General features: G+C 24.9%; 1 protein-coding gene across 2 annotated transcripts in view; it reads left to right on the forward strand.

Annotated features, from left to right (window-relative positions):
- The window catches only part of LOC129964199 (WD repeat-containing protein 6-like), a 35,138-nt gene that overhangs the window by 2,913 nt on the left and 8,952 nt on the right, over positions 1-23,273 (forward strand). For both annotated transcript variants that reach the window (XM_056078929.1, XM_056078922.1), the window contains exons 2-21: positions 629-727; positions 907-982; positions 2,129-2,308; positions 5,061-5,208; positions 6,026-6,253; positions 6,717-6,779; positions 7,976-8,062; positions 8,720-8,812; positions 11,367-11,455; positions 11,960-12,114; positions 12,195-12,316; positions 12,935-13,144; positions 14,623-14,778; positions 14,907-14,981; positions 16,226-16,414; positions 17,757-17,823; positions 19,143-19,205; positions 19,497-19,664; positions 20,528-20,726; positions 22,155-22,444. In XM_056078929.1, the coding sequence (XP_055934904.1) occupies positions 629-727; positions 907-982; positions 2,129-2,308; positions 5,061-5,208; positions 6,026-6,253; positions 6,717-6,779; positions 7,976-8,062; positions 8,720-8,812; positions 11,367-11,455; positions 11,960-12,114; positions 12,195-12,316; positions 12,935-13,144; positions 14,623-14,778; positions 14,907-14,981; positions 16,226-16,414; positions 17,757-17,823; positions 19,143-19,205; positions 19,497-19,664; positions 20,528-20,726; positions 22,155-22,444 (2,757 nt within the window). The remainder of the gene's footprint in view (positions 1-628; positions 728-906; positions 983-2,128; positions 2,309-5,060; positions 5,209-6,025; positions 6,254-6,716; positions 6,780-7,975; positions 8,063-8,719; positions 8,813-11,366; positions 11,456-11,959; positions 12,115-12,194; positions 12,317-12,934; positions 13,145-14,622; positions 14,779-14,906; positions 14,982-16,225; positions 16,415-17,756; positions 17,824-19,142; positions 19,206-19,496; positions 19,665-20,527; positions 20,727-22,154; positions 22,445-23,273) is intronic.

Here is a 23,273-nt window from a genome sequence, read left to right on the forward strand (position 1 = left end):
CTTAACTTAGAGTTACCAAACTTGGTACATATATAGTTTGGAGGTGATGAATATACCTTCTGTAGTGTTTAAAAAAATTTTAATTAGAATTTTTATTAATCAAAAATTAGGTTAGATTTTGGAGTTTTCCATGATAATTTCTAAAAATGTTATTTGCCTAATTTTCAACAATAGATTACACAGTTAGCTTGAAATTCAAACTCTTTTTATTGTTTCATCAAATATTTAACTGTGCATTTTTCTTCCATTATTGAAAGCTAAGAAAGATTCTGTTTAATATCTGATGAATAAGATAAAGTTACAATATCACAAAAAATAAGAAAATAAATAAAACTATTATATTTTCAGTAGCATTATGATATCATATGTTCAATCTCCATTATGAATGTTTACTAGCACATTAAATAAAACATATCTAAGATCATAAAGGTGATCTTAACATCTTACAATTAGATGCCTAAAAATTGTTTGTTGATGGAATCATGGGTATGAATTCCTAAGAGGTTTAAAATTAAGTGTACCTATTATCCAGCTCATTGACAAAAGTGGCTAGTAACAAATATTTTAACTAAACTATTATTAGAAACATTTATAAATTAAAGTCTATTTTGTTTTATTTATTTTTCAGCTGAAAGTAACCAGATTCTTTTATATGACTGGAAAAAGAGAATTCTTTTAGAAAAAGAAGTTGTTTTCCAAAGTTGTTCTGTTCATGGTATCAGAATAGGTGATTTTATTTCCTAATTTTGATTTTGAATTATTTTTTGAAATTTATTTTACTGGACTGTTATATGCTAAATGTGATCCCTCATTAAAAAAAAAATATATTTACGAAAAATTCTGTAAATGATATTTTTTTTGTATTTAAATTAAAAGTTTAAATGCTTAATGGTGTTCTCTTTTTAGAAACTTCAAATAAAGTCTTATTTTTTGGTGCAAAAAGTGTGAGAATATATGTAATTGAAGTCAAATCTGTGAAAAGGTAACATAATTTTATTTATATGCCCTTATACATTAATATACTAAGTATAAAAATTTGCTTTTGAATTTCAGAATTATTTGGTAATACTTAGTTTGATTGATTATAATGGCTTGTTTGTGAGATCTTAAACAATAAAACTTATTCACTTAATTCCAAAGAATCCCAGTTTATGGAAGTCAAATACAAGACAGTTTTTTTTTCTCTCTCTCTCTCTTTGACATAGAATGTATCAAAATAGGGCGCCATCATGTTTTTCAATTGACATTTAAAGTTTAAAAAGGAGCTCTTGAAAATTTGATCTTGTGGACTTGAATCTGTAGCATAAGAATCCTTAAAATCTGCTCTGTTGATAATGTTCTCCAACATTTTTTCCCTAAAAATTGTTTATAATTAAAAGCAGAATTGCTAGCAAAATCATGCATGAAAAACTTGCTACAGCTGCAAAAATCTTTGGTTAATAAATTATAGACCAAACCATAAATTTATTTTTCTTAGTGGCCATTAAAATACACAGCCGTATCTTGTAAAATTTACTGTGCTTAGTAACTTTGGGTCAAAAGATCTCTCCTGTTGAAGGAAACAGATCCATTCATATTTTCTTTTATTAATTAATAGAGATAAAGGTTATTTTGCCTTTGCTTTCAATGCATGACTTCATTTATCTTGGAATCTAGACCCTCGGGGGGGGGGGCACCTCGAAATGAGGATGAGATGCATCCGGCATGGTGGTTGGATCTCGCCACCCTGGAGGGTACACTAATAGGTGGGGGATCTGACTCCCCCCATCGATGACGGGACGTACTTCCTTCGGGGAGGGTTGTACCGTGGCCGGTGACGGCCCTTAGGACTCAACCACAGTTCCCGCCAATTGCTGTTGCGGCGGTCCGGTCATTCAGTTCTATGGTTTAAATCCGTGTGCCTTAGGGCGGGTCGGAGAGTTAGAAGGTTGACTTATCTTGGAATCTTCTACACTTTTGTTAATAATATTAGAATTTGTTTTACTTTTTTTATGTAATAATTCCAAATTCAAGTAATAATAATTTTTATTTCTATTTAATTATGTTATTGTATGATAAATACATTACTGTATAATCACAAATGATCTTTAAAATATATTTATGTGCAAATCATTTGAAATTTTTCCAGACTTAAGAGTATAACAGAAGAATTTTATTTAAATGATTGGATTCACGATGTTCAGTGGCTGAAGGAAAATAGGAAAGTTCCAAACTCTTTTGCTGCTATTTCGGCTCATAACTGCTTGTCAGTATGGAATATTAATAAGACTCAAACTAGCATCTTTCAAAGCACAGAGAATTGCATATTGTATCCTTTATTTTTAGTTCTAGTTCTTTATTGAATAAAAATATGCATGCATTTTAATTAAAAATTTATTACTAATTTAGCTTAATGTTATTAGTTTAAATTTCCTGAATTCTTCTAATTTTCTTGCTAAATTATTTGTAAGACTGTAATTTATTTTATTCTAAAATTGTTTTTCGTGGAAAACTTAAACTATATTATTTCTAATTTAAAATTAATTAGGTGATAGATTTATAATTTTCAATTCTTGCGACATAAGTAAATAAAGTTCCATTCTAGTGCTCTGATAAATAATTGAATAAAGTTTCAACATAAGCTGAATTTTTCTTGATCAATGGTACTTTTGATCTTTACTGTTTGCTAACAATTGGCTATAAAATTCTATATTTTTAGTACATAAACTTAGTTTAACTCATTGCTGTTTGCAAAAAAAAAAAAAAAAAAAAAAAAAACCTATTGTGCTGAATAAAATGATTTATTTGATTTCATCACTGAAAAGTATCAAGCATCATTGATTTCCTCTAAATAGAAAGTATTGTTCTTTTGACTTGATTAAATACGTAATAAATATCGAATACTTAATCGAAGACGATTTCCTCAGATTTTGAGATAATTGGTAATTTGTGTGTCCCCTCTCTATTTGATCATTGGTCTGATCATTGATTTGATCATATAGTCTGTTGCAATTTTTCTATTCCATTCTGAAAAATTATTGTAATGTTGGAAAACTTAATTCTCTTTAAGATCCCAAAATAAAATTTTCATTCCTCTATGCATTAGAAATATACTTTCAGAGGCATGATGAATTAAAATATTTCTGAGATACAAGCATGCTTCAAGTTAAGATTTGATATACCAAATTGTTAACTTTTAAATAGTTTTTTAAAAAATTAAGATAACATTGTTACAAGATAAGAAATTGTTTAGATAGGTGTCTTATGGTATTTATTGCTAAAACTTCAGCATACTTGGCATATGAATTTGTCTCCAGTGAAAAACATCTGCAGGAATGGTCTTTCTGAGATTCTCTCATATACTACATTATAAAGGTCCCTTCTCCCAGCATAAAAATTGTGGACCTTTAGCAAGGCCATGTAAGCTATGAGTACTCAGATTTTTATTTTCAGAAACTCACAAATGAAAAATTCATGCTTTGTAATATAGTGAAGAAAAAAAAAAAGAAAATGAAATAAAGAAGCAGGTATACATTTTGGTTACTTTTGTTTGTTTGTTTGTTCAACGATTGAATCCAAAATTTGATGCAGAATTACAATTTTAATGACAAAATCAAATACTGAATTTCATTTATCTAAGGCAATCCATTTTCTTTAGTTATCTTATTCGCATGCATGTGAATATATTGAGAAACAAATAGTCAAACCTTTGACAGATTTTGTTCAAAATTGATGCAGATCTATACTTAAAACGTTTAAACTAAATACGAAATTTTATCATTGGAATTATTTGCGTTTTGTAATTATCATGTTCACTTGCACTCGAATAGACAGACTGACAAACTTCATAAGAATAGATTTTGTTCAAAATTCGATAAAATTACAAATGTGGTGTAAAGATTTCTTACCAAATTTCATCTTTCTAATTCAAAGGCATTTTTGAGTCACCCTGTTGACTGACAAACAAAGACATTATTTGAAAAATATTTTTTTTGGACCTGGCAAGCTCTGAAATAGGGAAATTCATCAAAATCTTTACGCAAATTTTTTTGAAAATTGCAGTATTTTCTTTTTGTATACGAAGGGCACAAAAAAATATGTCTATCTTGAATTGCCTATTAAAGTGCTGGGAAATGGTAGTTACAAGCTAGGGTTCTTGAAAGAAGAATTCTGAAAATATAACTGTTTTTATATTAAGTTGACTGAATTTGCTCATTTATTAAATAGTAGAATAATGAATATATTTTAAAAGGAATAAATCTTATAATGAGAAATGATTTATAAAATACCTTACTATTTATAAAATACCATTTGTATGGTTAAAAGTCACTTTTCTCATTTATTTTTAATTTCCTGATCAAAAATACAGCAAGTCAGAAGTATAACACTATATTGTACCACTGATCACCATATAAGGTTTTTTTAAAAAAAATATTAAAATAATTTTTTTAAAAATTAGTAGCAATAAGTGCAAAATTAATGTCAGCATTTATAACATAATAAATAAAACAGAACATTGATCAAAGATATCAAATCCCTTTTTTACATTTTTTATTATATTTTCTTCATATTATTTCAATACCAATTTTTTAGATTAATTTATTATCCTAAACAGCTGCTTTGATCTGATAACAAGGTCTTAGCTTTTGGGAGCAGAGGATCCAATCTTGAAGCTTGATTCCACTGAAGAATTTCCTTGTTAACAATTTTTATCATTAATTTTTTGCTGATGTGGTATGGGAGTGTAAAGAAGGAAGCTTTGAAATCATCTGTGTTATCGGAGCATAACTCATATTTCTGTGACTTATCTTGTAATATACTTCAGCTACTTCAAATTAGAATATAAATATATCTTAATTATTCTAATGTATTTTTATTTGAATAAATATCCTTTGGTAAAGATACTGCATATTATACTTTTAGAAAATAGGGAAAAATTCTGTCAATTCACTTTAATTAATTTGATGCATAGTAATAAATTATTATCATCTTAAGATGACTGTTATAAATTTATTGTAAAATTACATACAATATCTTATTATATGTAAAATATTTTATATCTTTTCTTAACTTTGTCATAGATATGCTGGATGTATAATATGCTGTAATTCTGAATTAATTGTTGTTGCAGCTGGCACTGTATTTAAAGAAATAATTTTATGGTCTCCTAATTCTATTTCAGAAAGCAATGGTAGAAAGCCTTCTATTCACAACTTAACTGGACATCAAGTGAGTATTAAAATGATTAATTGTTTCATGTAGATTCTGTAACCTTAATTTTCCTGCCTTTTCGTTATGTTGAGTAAATTCATCAGTAGACTGAATTACTCATTGTCAGTTACTTTGACATTTACAATAATTTTTTTTACAGGAAAATAATTTCTAAAACTAAATAACAAATTAGTTCTTAGGAATAATTTGAATAAGTAATAGTGCTTGAGTAAGGTGTCCTTATTCATGAATTATAAAAAGTTATCTGAAATGAAAAATATCATTTACCTGCTGATTTTCCTGGATATAAAACATCAATATTTTTCCCCTTTGGAATTTTATTCTTATTTTCATAAGCTTTGTTAACAATTGCATATGCAGTCCTTTTATTCTAAGTAAAATATCGTCAAAAGCATCTTCATGTTGATTTGCATCCTTTTTTTAACCATTTTATTGGATTATCTGTATGATTTGATAATGCATGATTGCCATATTCAATTTGATGGATAATAGGAAGTTTTCAGTATCTGCAAAATGTAGTTTTTATTAAATAAAAATCCATGTAACATTTGTTGTGCTTAGAATGATATGAAATGGGCTGGCATTCATATCACTTATTCATTTAAAAATTAGATATTTTATAAAGGATATATATACATATATTTTTTTGTCTATTTGACTGTGTGTATGTATTTAAAATATTTTTATATAGGTATAATGTGAATTTTTTCATGCTTATAAAAAAACACCATGTATTTTATTTTTTTAGTGTAGTTAGAGCAATTCTATTTTATGCTTCTTTGATAATCATTAAAGTTTATTATTATTATTCTAGGGAGTGATATTTTCCATCTCTTATAATAAACATTATAAACTTTTGAGCTCAACATCTGATGATCGCAGTGTGAGACTCTGGAAAGTGCACAGCAATTCAGCTTTAAATGATGACACATTAGAATTTTGGGAAAAAGCAGCTATTCAAGTTTCACATGTTTTGTTTGCTCATGAGTCTAGAGTTTGGATGTCTACTGTTTTAGATAACTGCATCTTGAGTGTTGGTGAGGTAAGTTGTGGTCTTTCCAGCATTGAAGGGGGGGGGGGGAAAGGAGCAAAAATAATCCCTAAAAATTTATAATTATTGATGAAATTTTAAATCTATCCTAAGAGTTACTTTATTTCTGAAGGGGGAAGAGGATAAAAATGTTTGTTTTAAAGTGTTTGTGAGTTTCAAGCTTTATTAACTGTTTGTTTCTATCAAAAGAACTTAAAAGTAATTTTTTATTGATGATATGTTATTTATTTACAGATTTAAAAGCAAGAAAAATAAATTTTTTCCAAAATATACTTGTTTTTATATGAACATAATAACTGAATATTGTTATCATTGTTGAAATTCATCTATATTTTACAGATGAGATTCTTGAGATCTTTAACTTTTTAAAAGCCTTTTTATTTCTTTTTATTTTTAAATGAAATTATAAAAAAATTGTTCTATTGTTTCTGATAACTAATTCAATTTTTTATAGGATTCTCAAATTTGTTTCTGGGATTTGAATGGAGTACTACTGAAAAAGAAGAAGGCTCATAAAGTAAGTCTTACCATGTGTTCCATTTTGCTCAGCAAATTCATCCATTGTGATAATAATAAAAATAATAATGTTATTGATATGTCATTTACCCTATTGTTAAGTCTCTGAGAAAGGCTTGTCGTTTTGTTCTAACAGCTTTAAATTCTGAAAAATTTGTTTTAAAGTGAATAATTCAATTTTGTTTTTTAATCAAAAATATTAGAAATCTTAAGAAAATTTTAATAATGGAATGTTAAGGAAATAAATATGTAAATATGAATAATCTGTCTTTTGGCTGAATTATGGGATGGGGAGTCAATGCATTTTCTTAGAAGGTTAAACAATAAGTTTTTAAATATTTGAAAATAACTTATCTTTACACATAAAAGTTAGTTAAAAATATATTTTAAGTTTGTTCTTCAAAAGCTTTTTTATTTATTTGAGTACCAATATTTCTTCTGCCTTCACAAGAAGTAGGGAGTTTCATTTGAGAGTAGTTAATGATAATTAGAAGGAAATTTTAAAGAAATTTATTTTTCTTGGATATTTTTACTATCTAACTGTTGAATCTGAAGAAAAAGTTTGTGTAATGTAGAATTTTAGTTTGTTAATTATTAGATAATATTCCCTCTAAAAAAATCTTAGATTGCATAATCCATTCCTTCTTTTCTGTGAGCAAATTAATGATTGTATATCATTGAGTCAATAATGTTTTTATAAAATAATAATTCATAAAATAATTTCAATGAATAATGATAATTTTATTTAAACATAAATGAAGCATTTTTTTTTTTATCATTTCAATCGATGTAGCAACATTTTTTTTTATTTATTTAGCATTTTGTTTAATATCAAACAATATTGTAAAATTATTAACAAACTGCAATTATAGTTCCTTTTTCTTAATATATTTATAGTACTATTGTGCTATTTAATGACTATAATGCTTTTTATTTATAAGAACTAAATGCACAATGTAATATGATCCATTGAAAGTTATGAATTAAGTAATATTTATTAAACTCAAAATAATATTTTTTTATATTCATACTTATTATATTTATATTGTTATATCATATCATATCTGTCATTTTGTCCTTTACCGGTTTATATTAAAATGGTTTATTTTAAAATTTAATTTAGTTTATTTTAAAAAGTCTCAAGCAGTATAATGTCACAGTTATTTTAAATACATATGCTTGGTTATTGTTTTTTAGGGTGGTAGCATATGGTGCTTAGAAACAGCACACACACTTTCTATAAATGATAACGATGAAAGCAAACCAATGAAAAAGTACATTGCTGTAAGTATATTGAGAAATTGCTATCTTATCACATTTTTTTAAAAATTAACTGAGCATTTATGTTATCAAATTTGTTTAGTTAAACATTTCTAAATTTTAGATTTAAAAATTATAAACATTAAAATAAATTCAGAAAATTTAATGTTGTGGTAAAATTTATGCAGTCAAATTTCATTGAAACATATCTCTTTAATTCTACATATAGATTTTTAATAAATTAAATTTGAAACTTTAGACCAACTCAAACCCCAGTATTGAAGCTAGAAACATTCAAATAAAACAACATATTGAATAAGATACAAAAGATGTATCAGAAACCACCTTTTTTCTTAACAAATAATGCTCTTTAAGTGCCATTTTTGTGGATCAATCTCAAAATTTTTTAAGTTAAAAATCTGCATATAATACTTTTGCTTTTTAGATTTGTATTCAAATAGAGCATTAAATCTTTTTGCAGTTTTTGATGCATAATTTTTTTTTCTTTCAGTCATAAAATATTTATACATGTTTTGCTTTATATTATCAAAACTTATATTTTTTTTAAAAAAAATTATTTTCATTGAATTATACCTAGAGTTGCTTGCATATATTTTTTTTGAATATGTTATTTCATTGATCAAATTAATCTATACTTTTAATTTTTACTGTACATTTCAGTTTACTGGTGGCAGTGATGGTGGTGTTTATATGTGGGATGTAGAAAATGCATTTGTTAGTGGAAAAATCTCACAAATCTCTCTTCATTCTAAGGTAAATATCTTTCATATTATTCTCAAGCTTGTTTATAGATTTTAATTAATTATTTTTGTGTTTTGTAGTATATCTTTGGTTTACTTTCATTGAATCATACCTAGAGATGCTCCAATAAAATTATTTTTTTTTAAATTTGTGCAATTAAAAATAAAGTACTTCTATTACTGAATGATTCTGTTTGTATATAAATCAGAACAGATATTAATTTTTATAGGAATTTCAACTAAGCCATTATAAAATGTTTATATACTTCAGAATATCTTTGAGAAAATGACATCAAATCATTTTGTGATTACTTACATTTTTTAGCTTTATTCTAATTTTGTGCAAAATTTCTTTTATGGTGAAGTAATTTATGTTTTCAGAAATCCAAAAATGTTTATATAAAGTTTTTAGAAAAAAAAATATGTAATTTCTTGTGAATTTTATTAAATTATTGTTGAGCAAAAGCTATATGTGTTTAGATAGAAAATTACCAGACATGACAAATTTATGTGAAAATGCGTATTTCAACATTTTCAGAATCACATTTTATCATTCTTGGGATTGATTAATTTTCTTTTATATAATGATTCTATAATATTCTTTAAAATCCTAAGCATTTTTAGTATCAAATTATTCATTTTATTGTTCAATTAATTATACTTATTTTATTTCTCGCTATATATGCTTTGCACATTATTTATGTAGTTCAGCTTTTTTTCTTTTCGTAACTTGTTTCATGTCTGTGATATGAAAAAAAATGGTTTAAAAAAATGCTCTTATTTTAGAATTTGTGATAAAAATCACACAAATATTTATTTTTATATTATTAAAATCTTTCATCATAACCAAGAAGACAATTTCCATGGGCATTGACACTTTTTTTTATCATGGAAATTTTTAATAGTAATAAGTGGATTTCACTATGTTTTACATTGTTATTCATTTAAATTTAGTGTGGCTGTATTAAAACACTTCCAAGTTTTCACAGTTTTAATTTTAATACCAATATAACATTAAAAAAAAATAAAATAGGCATTGAGCATTCTATCATGCGAATTTAAGTATTTTACATTTTAGTAATACCATAATTTGCATGTTCGACATGTATTTTCAAAATATGACTAACAATTATGTTGATAAAGAAATTTATGAATAGTTAAAAATTACAGATATGGACTATATTTTTCATCTACTAATAGAAATCCTTTTTTTTTTTTTTTGACACCAAAAATTATGAAGAAATTTTACCAAAAAAGAAACCACTGAAAAACAATTTACCAATTATATTTCACCTAACTCTTCAAAAATAAATGTAACCAGAAAATGTAGATTGTGTTATTCAAAAGGTTTGAGAAAAAAAATCAAAATTTTGATATCCTGATTGTAGTTGTTTTGCTTTGTTTATGCTTCATTGTTCCAAAAAATATCATATCACAAAATAATTATTTCAGTTTCCTAAATTAACTTTTTATAACTGAATATATTTGATTTATATATTTTCAAAACATGTCATAAATTTTTTGTCAAAATAAATAATCTGCAAGTGAAAATCAATTTTCATTTATTATTTTAGATGCTAATTTCCTAGTAGCTTTTCTCTGAAAAATAGCTCCTATTGGGAAATTAGTTTTTTTTTTTTGGGGGGGGGGCATAATGCAGAAAATTCTTTTCTGATGGGCCTGCTCTTCTAATTGATTTTGCAAAAGGCATATTGATATTTTAAAAATATTATTCTTCATTTTATAAGTTTATGAAGTCATTATTTTGGTTAGAATATTTACTAATTTATTATTAATGTAATTGAAATGTTTATTTTTAAATATAATTCAATTGTTCACCATTTTCTAAAATCTTTGTCCAATCCTTGTTAATAAATCTATATCCTTATTATACCAATTTGTTTAATAAATAGCATTAAATTATTATTTTGTTTTATGAAATTTATTTCAAAACTTCATCAACCAACTTTGTACTAGGCCACACTTTGGTTTGTGCTAGCCTGGTTTTAAATAGAAAAAAATTAAAAATAGGAGAAATTAGCTAAGATTTTTAAAAATAATATAAAATCCCTTACACTGTTATGGAATTTTTTACAGTATTTCATACTGCTTTCAATAAAATTAAATTTATTCAGTTTAATTTTATCATTTCTGAATTTATTTGATCAAAACTGTATACGCAGCTGCAAGAAATACACTAGAAAAAGTATTCTTTTTTTCAGTTTACCAGAGTTAAAAAATATTAGCACATCTTAAAAAAAATTATTTTTTGAATACTTAATTATGGTATTAAGAATTGTCACATTGCTTATTAATTATTCTGATACTGACATTTTAATTCCTTCAGCAATTAGCTTTCTAAATCATTTATCAATTCAAGTAATTTTCAAATAAAAAAAAATCTCATATCTGAGAAGGGTTAATTAAATTTTTATATATTATGACCTTTCTCTAAATTTAGCAATATGAAATAAAAATTATTCAATTATAGATCCATTTCATAATTGATTAATTTATCTTATTTATTTGTTATTTAACACACTAAATATTTAATCATTTATTATCAGGATATTTCATCGACCGCAGATTTTCCAAGAATTACTTGCCTTTTAACTGGTAAATTAGAGAAGCATTTGATGGTGACAACTGATAAAGGGTAATACAACCAGCCTTTTTTTTATTCGACTAATGTTACTTTTTGAAATAAATTAATGCATTAAAATTTCAATTAGCTGTAAATTTTTAGATTTTTTTTTTATAACCAGAATATCTGGTTCAACCAATATTCTAGCTCTGCCAATATTATCATCTTACTTTTGTTGATAGATTGGAGTTGATCATGAAATAATTTTTGTCTGTTTCCAAAATTTAGCAGAGATATTTTAATTCTTGTTATATCTGTATTATTTAGCACATCATATTTTAATGAAAAATAGTTTTTGACATTTTCTGTTTAAATTGAGTTAGAACTGAAAGAAATATGGGAATCATTCTTTGGCATTTTTAGGAAGAAAATTTATGTTTGACAAAATATCATTTGTCACTTAAAAGTTCATTTTTAAAATGTGATTCCTGAAAATCTTTATTTTTTAATAAAATTAATATTATTCGATTATTAATCAGAAAATTCTGTAAATGTTTTATTGAAATTTTCTATTAGATGGTTATCATTGTACAACATGGAACTTAAAAATTGGGAGGATATTTTCTATGACAATGCTTTTTCCTCGTATTGTGTACCATCAGTTTCAATTGGAAGTTTATATCTGGCTTTAGGTAGTATTTCTGGTGAAGTAGCATTACTGAGTCTAAAAGGTATTAAAAGTTTTCATCTTACTTTGATATCTTTAATATGTCTGCTATTTAAATTTATTCTCATTAATTAATTCTTTTAGATTATTCGCCTGGAAAAATTGAAATAAAAAAATTTACAGCTCATGAGAATAAAATATGTTCTTTACATTGGGTTAATGAAGCAAGTGATCATCTTCTAACATGTAGCATCAAAGGACATATGGTATGCTTCGAATATCTATTTTTATTATTTTTGTATTTTTGTGTACTGATGAATAACATTTTCCATTACTGTTTACTTCAAATTCCGAACATTAATTTTAGTACCTTCAATTTTGATTAGATTAAAAAAATGCATGCAATAAAGTTTTTTTTTTTTATTTTCTCAAAAATCAACAAAAAAAATATAATAAGCTATTTGCTCAAAGGAAAAAATAAATAAAATAAATAATCTATTCATACATAAGAATTAATATTTCTAACATTCATTTCAAATTTAAGTTTTATTAATGTTATACCATAAATGATCTTATGAAGAAATACAAAAGTAATTTCTTCTTTATTTGTATGTTTATCTTAAAGGTTAAACGATTCTCTACAACTATAACATATCAACTGTCATTGTTTATGAAGCAAAATTTTATTCTGAAATATCATATATATTTCTTTGAAACAAATCTGGAGAAGTTCTTTGTTTGTTTTTTTTTAAATAATTTTTTAATGCATTAAACTTAATTTTTTTTGAAAAAGAAAACTTCCACTTTCCTTAACCATATTTAATATATATATATTGCAAAAAATATTGCTAACTTTTCATTATACATTTGTTATTCTTTTCCAGATTTTTTGGAAGGTTACCTATGAAAATGAGGAATTTAATATGGTGTGTGTTCAAGAATTATTCCTTCCAAAATGTAAACATCACTGGTGGTCAACTGCTGCACTTTATATCACTTCTGAAGATTGCATTATTGTAGGAGATAGAAGTGGCAGTATATCTATATATTCAAAGCTGCATACTAAGATCAATCCTAAATCAGAGGATAATAAGGTACCTGCTTTTTAATATACATATGAATTAAATTACATTACAAGCATCTTAGCATTACAAGATTAAAGTCTGTCGGTAATAAAAAAATGAAAGTGATTTCATGATTATTTGAATGGAATTGGTATTTTAAACATTAAAATCATATCTTTTACTGGTTGTATTTTTTCTTATTTTTTAATTTATGTCATAAAAAACAATTTTAAAATTATAATTGCTGTGAGCTAATTCTAAATTGATGGTATGTCGGTAATTCGAATATTATTTTAATGTTGCTTTTATAATTTAGTGTGATGGATGGATTCTAATATGCATTTAACTATGCATCTTGATTTTACAATTATATTTAATGCACACTGAAATTACATTTACGATTTATACATATTGAATGAATATGTCATGACATTTATCAGATAAAAGTCATTATGGAAGTTTAATAATGATAGTTGATGACATTGTTCCATTTCTTTCATGCTTGTATTGCTTTTGCATTTAGCTCTTTCTAATGATTTACTCAAAGCAAAGTAAATTCATTATAGAAGTTTAATAATGATGACATTGTTCTGAGTTCTTCATGCTTGTACACCTTTTGCATTTAACTGTTTCTAATGGTGTACTGAATATAAAATAATTTAATTATAGAAGCTTGATAATGATAGTTGATGGCATTTTTTTTAAACTTTCTTCCTGCTTATACTGCTTTAAATGCTTATAAAATTTATACTGTTGACCAATGTATAAATTTTTCTGCATTTGTCTTTTAAAATGCAATAAAAAAAGTAATGTAATTTTGGAATCCCTAAGGCTGACATTGTATCAATGCACACCCTGTCTCTTTGTTGTGCTTCTGGAAGATAATCTCTTGCTAATTTGTCAATTTTATAAATTTAACTTAATATTTAAACTAGTTATTAATTTTATTTAAACAGTTTTAATGATATCTTGGTGAAATAAATAATATATCATATAATTGTGATTTTTTAATTTACTGATGAAATTTATTTAAGTGCTCAATAATAATAACAAGTACCATCTTGAATTAAAATAAGAGGAATAATATGATTTTATTACAAATCTTTTTAAACAAATGTTTCAACTCAAGATTTTTTCTGATTATTACGATCTTAGCAATAGAATATTTTTTAAAAGATATAAAGTGTCAATTCAAACACTGACTAATCAAGAAATTAAGCATCAGTTGCTTAAATATAATAGGGCATTTAACATGTTCTTTCTGTTTTTTTTTTTGGGGGGGGGGCTTGCTGTCTTTTAAATAAAATACTTTTTTTAATGTTGATTATAATTAAAATCAGTAAAATTTATTATTTCAGTCTTCTTTAAAACAATTATTTCAAAACTAAATTGATTACATTTTCTATGCTATATTGCTATTAGATTAATTAAGTTTCCTTTCAGCTATTTTTCTATTTCATTTTATTGTGAAATGCAGATAATTAACTCCAATTTTCATTTTATTTTAGATAATCCCTTGTATGTCGCACCGTTATATCCATGGGGATAATGGTGTTACTGATATTCAGCAACATAAGTCATTAATTTATTCTGCAGGACGTGATGGAAAGGTTCAGCTCTATGTTTTACATGATAATAATTTAAATTTACTTCATACCATCAAGGTAGCTCTAATCTCACTTTTATTTCATTATGTCTCATTTGATAAATATAAAATGAGATCACATTTGAGAAATAAAAAATTATCTTGTTTTTATAAACATAAACTTCTATCATTTCATTTAAAACATAGGTTTCACATGATTTGGAATGGATAGGAAGAATGCTTTTCTATGACGAGGACTTACTTTTGCTTGGATTTCATACAGTAAGCTTCAATTTTATTCCATGTTTATGATTTACTCAGACCGAATGGATAAGTTATCTCTACACTTTGATTTAAAAACTCAACGTTATGTAGTTCTGCTATTATCAATTATTTTCAAAATTTAGCCATAACACATTGTTTTGTAGTTATAAGCAAAAGGAAACTTTAAAAATTTGGAAGCAGGTATTTTGGGTACATAAGGTATGTTATTCTAAAATCTCTATAATAAAATGATAAAATTCCAACTATTTAGTTATACATTTTCTTTTTGACTGAACATTCATATTAAAATTAGTACTTTCTAAGCAATTTTTTTTTCATGCCTGACTTTTCTTTTTGTATGCATTTTATTTCATTGTTTCTAAAAATTATTTTTTGAATCCATGAAAGGTTTTTTTAAATATACTTATTCATTAATTTCCTTTGGAAAATTTGTTAAAATTATATATATACTTTTTGGAAGTTACTAACAACTAGACAACAATATACAAAATGATTTAATCATTTCAAAATAATAAAAAATTATGTTAAGTATTATTTTATGAAATTAGGCATGACATCACAGTTAGACATGAGTGATGTTATGTTTGCTTTTTTACTATTTGTTTAATTATTTTCTCTTTATTAACCATGGTCTATTTCTATTATTTAAGAATGTGTTTGGATGATTTCTTTTTGTTGTTGTTAAATTTCCTTGAAATATTTAAGAAAAAGTTTTGTATTTTTCTATAATTAAAAGCACAAATAGAAACATGATTTTCTGGAAAGGATTAAAATATATATATATATAATGATATTTTTATTTAACCAAATTAATTTCCAAAACTTTATCTTAATTTAGGCCATAGTAATTTCATTCTCTTATTTCCTGATACAATTCCACGTATGAAACTGTGCAAAAATTACTGCACAATTAATCTACATATCAAATGAAAGTGATCCCTTCGGTATATATATATTCGGTATATTTGGTATATATATATATATATAGTTACAAAACTCCTCCTAAAATAAGCGTTTGAAGAAAAAAAATTATAATTGTTATAGTATTTTGTCAAAGGCCATTTTATGAAATGTAACTTTTGTCTATATTCAACAAAAAGATTTGTTGTAGTTTTGGAGTCACATTGCTATAATGCAACTAGCAATGCTGTAATGTTAGCATAATTACTAGTTTGAAACCTGCATTGTAAGAACTTTTTTCACAAATGGCAATAAAATTTTTAATTTTTCTTATATCTTAGAAAAATTTTATGGTGTGGAGCACTCAACTAGAAAGTTCCATTATGACAGTGGAATGTGGCGGTGGTCATAGATCATGGGATTTTTGTCTTTCTGAAGATGGAACTGCTACATTTGCTGCAATTAAGAAGAAAGATGTGATATTTTGTTCAGAAAATTTACAGCATATACTTAACAAATCTTTTTTGAAAGTAAGTAATACTTATTGTTGTATCTTCAAAGCATATGTTAAAACTATAATTTTGATGAAAATAAATATATAATAATGTAAAACAAAACAGATTTTTATGTTTGGAAGCTATTTTCATTCTCCAAGAGTATCAATAATGTTAATAAAGTATGTATACTTATATTTTAGTTATTCGTTTTCTATGATTCTTCTGACAGAGTTACTTAAATTGAGACTAATTGTGATTTCAAATTATATTAATTAAAAAAATATTAGATTGGGAAAAATTTCAAACTATGTTCATTTGTAATAATTTGCAATTGTTTTCACAATCTTTATAATATTTATTTAAAAAATTATATTTGGAAAATTGTTACAAATTTGTAACGTTGGTGCTCTGTACAGTAAATACTGGGCTTAGGAAGAAGTTTTACAAATAATTCTGATGGATACCAAGTAAATGAAATCCTGTCTTGGCGATTTATGAAGGACTGGTCACGAAATTAGTGATTTTGGCCAAAAATAGAAGATTTCAGAATATACAAAAATCATAGCCATGGATTCATTAGAATGTGAGTTATGATGATTGTTCTATAGCATTCTTTGCCCTGCCTTGGAAATTATCGAAAGCCAAAAACAGAGTCGTGTAGTTAATATTTAGTTGAGCACTGAATCGGTAGTGAATCTTCAAATGAGTTCAGCTCAAGCGAATAGACAGTGAAAAAAAACAGACAATTGAGAGACATGAATAGTCTTGAGAAACCTCTCTCCAGTAGAGAAATTTTGTTTGAGCGCTTTGTACTGTTACCATTGTTTACTACCGATCTCTGTTTATTGTAAGTGTTGTTTTTATGAATGCTCTGACTGTGTGTATGCATGTTTTCTAAGTGAATAAGATATCATTAATATTATTGAACTTATTGGACTATCTTGCCTTATACTCATTGCACTGGATTTTGCTTTTTCAGATTTTCAATTTCTTATAACAGTATAGATCAGTACTATGCATCTCTTCCCTTAATAGTGTTATTGCATTACATTTCATTATTAGTTTTAATTTACCAAGTAATTTAATAGATTATATATAAATTTTCGGTTACTGCTAATTAGTATTTTATACCATCCATTTTATATCCAATTCTGAGTTCTAGGAAAAATTAGCTGTAAAAAAATAACATGATATTCCTTTTCTAGTGTAGAACCTAACATTTAAAAAATGTTTAAGGAATTTTGTATTGAGAATTTTTGCTATTAAAGTTTATATATATTTTTATGTGAATTGTTACTTTATTTTTGTGTATCTATCATGTATTATTTTAATATGGTATTGATTTATTTTTTTCTAACTGAATATTCTTACCCAGACTGGTATTTCAGGGCAGGAATTTTGCTGCACAGCTTATTTGTTCACTAAGAATATCAATACTCTAGGTTAGTTGTTTTCAAATTTATATATTTTAATTGTCTAATCTGTTTATACAATTCAAATATGTTGATATTTAATAGCATTCATATAAACTGGGTCCTATAACTATTTGATAACTATTTCAATAAAAATTATTTTCTTATAAATATGTATCTATTTTTAATAAAAATATTTTTGAAGCAACATGATTAGTTAATTTTTTCTAATAAAATTTGAAATTGCATCTTTACATGAATTATATATTCATAATTCATTTGTATTGATCTTTTGAAATGATGCTAGAAATTATCTCAAATTCTTTCTGCATTAAATTTTTCAATAAAGACCTGAATATTTACTTTATAATACATGCAAACATGCTTAATTACCAAGCAACATTTACTTAATATAAATATTTTATAATTACTTGTTAAAAAATAGTCAATATTAAAGCATTAATTCATCTGTATCATATTAAATTGAAACTATTTATGGCAGAACATCATAGTATACAGCCAATAACATTGATACTGTGCTACTTTGTTCATTCAAATGAATAGTTTAAATTTTGAATTTATTTATGGGGACATTATTATTTTGAATTAATTATATTTCAATGTTTTTATTTCACACAAGATTTTTTGAAATTTTGAACATATTTCATAATTATGTACAGAGTATCTAAAATTATCAATTGATCTAAACTAATCATGAATATAAAATAAAAGCAATCATTTTTGCTGCCATTTATAAAACAGATATTTCAATTAATTAATTGTATTTTTTATATAAAAAGAAAAGTAAAGAAATCATACTATAAATGTGTTAACAATATATTTTGACAGTTTTAAAAAGTAATGAAGAGCTGAAGTTATAATTTGTAAAATTTTAGTTTTATGCAATATATTAATCATGATAAGATTTAATTACAAATATTATGAACATTATATATTGAATTGTGTGACTTTATAATTTCAGTTTTTTTAATAATTATAAATTTTTACTTACATAAATTTATTATTTTTATTTTTTTATTAAATTCAGCTATTTTAATTATAAAATTGAAATGAACATCTACAGATAATATCCTTTATAATTTTCTGATATTTGATTACATTCTGATAGTGCAAAATATTTTTGAATGACACTTATCCCAACAGTTACAAATTTAATAGGTTTAATTTGTTAAAAAAATGAAATTAAATCAGTTTTTTTCTTATTACTAACTTTAAAAAAAATTAAATTTAGCTTTTTATAAAATGCATTACATTTTACTGCCAATATTTACTTTGTAATACTATATTAATTCGTTAGGCTAATTTTACACTTTTTTTCTCTCCTATAGGTTCCATGTCAGTTGTTGCATGTGGAGGTGAAGATAATGCTTTACGCATTATTGGATTTGTTAGTATCCTTGCACTAAAAATTGTCTTTTCATCAGTGATAAATTTTCTATTGAAACCAATTTAAAGATACTGCTTTTATATTTTATGATATATATAAAAGTAGTATCATATTTATTTTTTATTTGTTTTTCAGTTATTTAAGAATTGTTAACATTTTTTTTAAATGTCTTTGTTTTGATGAAATGAAATAAATTGATTTTTATGGAATGTTCTATATTTTATTTTTATGTAATGTTCTATGTATATGTGATATTCTAAATAATTATGAGTTACATTTTCTGAACATTTTTAAGCTGAAGTAGGAAAAGAACATGAAGTTTTGTCATTGTGCAATCTCTCAGGACATTTGTCAAGTATCAAAGCCATCAGCAAGTTGAACTTATTTGAAGAGAATGCTTATCTTGTTGTCTCAGTTGGTGGAAGAGCACAAATGATGATATGGAGAATAACAGACGATATTTGTAAGCAATAAATTTAAATCACAAATTACAAAAATTCTGATATGACAAAAAATTATTGTTTAATAAAAGGCTGATTATATTAATAAGATATCTAGAATAATAAAAATAAAAAATAACTTGGCATTAAAAATTAGTATAACATCCATTTTTTTTAACCATTTGATTTCATTTATTTGCACATGAAAATATTCATCAAAGTAGTTAGTATCTGCCTTGTTGCTACCACAGAAGAAATAATTTTGCAATTTGCAATAGCCATCCTGTTTAATTATGAATGACATGTGACACTTGCTGTTTACTGTTTGTCCTTTATTGATTGTCAGTTTTCAATTTTAAAATAGTGTTGTATAAAAGAAATGTATCAAATGATTTGTTTGTAAATTTTAATGTGTTAAAAATAAATGCTAATAATTGTACTATGCTTTTAATCTTCGCGCAAGTACAAGCAATAAGTTGGCAAAGTTTTATCGCCATCGGAGGAACGGTACTGCAGCGCACAGAATATGAACAAACAAACAAAAATTCGTTTTTATATATTATATTTTTATATATTTTACATATAATAATTGTACTATATATATAATCACTGTGCAAGTGCAAACAACAAGTTGGAAATGTTTTATCGTCATTGAATGAATGGTACAGCAGTGCATAAAGTACAAACAAACAAAAATTCATTTTTAAATATTAGATAAAGCAATAATGGTTCATATTGATTTGTTATAGAAATTATTTATTATAAATTTTAAAAAATATGTTAAGGAATAAATGTAAATGTTATTGAAATATTAATGATATTGATTTCAACTCATAGCCTTAAATTAATGAATATTATCTGCTTTTCTACCTCTCTTTAATTCTAGCTGTTCAAGGGCAGCAGTTGGGCTCATTTATTTTATCTGGACTTGGTGAAACAGTAAAGCACTGTAAGAAAGATAGTAAGAATATTCAGTTCGATCCTCAAACTCGTTTAATGGATGTTGCTATTTGTAGACCTGAAGAACAAGAGTTTTCATCTGGAACATATATTATTTCTACTGCATGTTCCGACAGTTATTTTAGGTGAGATTTTAAATTACTTAATAATTTTACTTACCTCACTAATTGTTAATTTAATATTTAGTAACTGTATTAAATATGTAGAGATCTGTTGCATTTGTTAGAAAAACTTTTTTAAAAAATTGATGCATTAAGAATTTTGATATACTCAACATTATAAATAAACTATTTTTATAATCAATTATTTATCTTTTGTACTGCTTATTTTCCTTAAATATTTCTGTATTAGATATAAAAAAAAATCAGTAAAGGCCATCTGTGTAGAGCTTATACATTCCCTATTAGTACAGAAAAAATAACTAATATTTCATAGGAATATTTTAGAATTAGAACAGGAGTTAGTTGCATGTAGGCATAATTCCTGTAATGCATGTCAAATATAAACAATATTTGACATGCATTATTGTATGCTTGGTGGAGAATATCTCTGAATGTAAAAGGACATAATATTTACCAGAATAGTGAAGAATTTTAAAATTAATATACTTTTTACCTCTAAGAAAAATAATGATATATGGTATAAAATGTATTATCCTGTATTACATGTCATGGCAACTATAGGGGAAAATGCATTTCTCCAATTTGTTCTTTTGGTGTAATTTTTTTAAATATTATGTTCTTATCAGTTTAGACAAAATTATAATCTGATAAATGAAACTGCAAATAAACCTATATGAATTTGATTCACATAGAGGGTTACAAGTTTAAAATTTAATGTTTTCTATATTGATATAAATAGAAAATTAAAATATACACTTTTGAAAAATTGACGTGTAAAAAATTAATGTAAAAATATTATCCTGATAAAGCATATATTTTAACTGAATTTTTTAAATTGGAATTATATTTTTTGCTTTTATTTTAATTGTGCAAATTTTTAAAATTTATTATTATTCTTTGTTTAAAGTGTAAATAATGAATTCATTTTATGCCAGAAGAAAAACTGTTTAAAGAAATTATATTTTAAATAAATGTTTATTTTTAGTTATTTCTCATTATTTTACTTTGTCTGCAGCAGATTGAAATTATTGAATATGTCCTATAATTTGTTGTTTTTATATTTAAATTGTCTTATTTATCAATTAAAAAAGCAAAGGAGTTGAAGAATGCCTTACAGAATTTCTGACATTTTTTTTAAGTGCATTTTATTTTCTCTGATGTATTTAGTTTCATTCTTATAGGCATCACAGTGAAATAAATATATCACTTTATTTTATTAAAGTGCTTACCTCATGAGATCAATATTTAATCTTTTTTAATTGTTTAAAAAAATCAGAGAAACTGAGATAATGCATCTCAGTTTCAATTTCAAAAATTGCTTTGATTATGTCTTTCAATCTTTTAGTCTTTTTAGTTGATTTTTTTATTTTTCTTTTCTAAATTCCTTCATTTCATTTTCAGTTTAAACTTAATTTTATAATGTATTTCTAGGATCTATACATTTGATATCTACTCAAGAAAATTATCCTTATGCTTTAATTTACATCATGGAGAGCATTGCATCTTAAGTTTGTCCCAAATTTTACTTACAAATGATTCAAACAAGAATATATTCTTTGTAACTGGAGCAACTGATGGATATATCAAAGTTTTTAATCAAAAGCTCTGCAGGTATAAGAACTCCATGCAAAGCAACATTTTACCTCAAGTTGTTATGCCTGATTTGCGGATGAAATCTCACCAATCTGGAATAAATGCTCTTGATGTCAAAGCTATCAATGGTAAAAATTCATTTATTTATTTCCATTTGATATTTTTTTAGGATTTGTATCCTCATTACTTATAATAATTCATCCACATTTTATGAATGATGCGACTCCTAATTATAATTTTAATTTAATAGAAATAATGCAAATTATTTTCAATTTTTTTCTGAGGATTTTATATTCTTGCAATTAAATCGAATACTTTATTTCACCACTCTTTATTGAAATTGCCTCCTAACTTTATAGCCTAATAAATGTGCGTTTTTGCTCAGTGTAATTTTTATTGTGAGTAAAAGATGTCACTTTCCATGAAAATCTGGCATTTTAATTTAATTTGTAATGTTTTTAAACTTTGCTTCCATTTAATTTGCACTGGAGTGCAACTCATATGCATTCATTTGAACCGTTTTGGTAATACCAAAGTTGATTACTATTATTCTTTCTTCAACTTTCATAATTCTGTGTCTTCCACCTTATTCTATTTTTCTTTTGTTGGGATCAATGGTTACAATCTTTGAAGAAAAGCAACATTTTATGAATAGCTTAACATAGAAAAATTAAATCTGTTTACCGATAACATGCTTTTTATTTATAATAATGTTTATTTAAATACCCAATCATTAGTCAATTCTTATTTATGTTTGTTCTGTTGTAAGCTTAGTTTTATTGGGGAGAAAATGGGGATCACAGCAAGTTTCTCATCGTTCTTTTTCTATTAATTTTATTCCTCCTGCAAATATATTTTTATTTCTGCACTCAAAGATTTAATCAATTTAAATTATAAGAATTCTATTGGATTAATAAATGATTAAAAGAATAAATAGTGATTATAAGAAATTCTATA

This window comes from Argiope bruennichi, chromosome 1 (genome assembly GCF_947563725.1).
Source record: "Argiope bruennichi chromosome 1, qqArgBrue1.1, whole genome shotgun sequence".
In the NCBI taxonomy this organism is placed as follows: domain Eukaryota; kingdom Metazoa; phylum Arthropoda; class Arachnida; order Araneae; family Araneidae; genus Argiope; species Argiope bruennichi.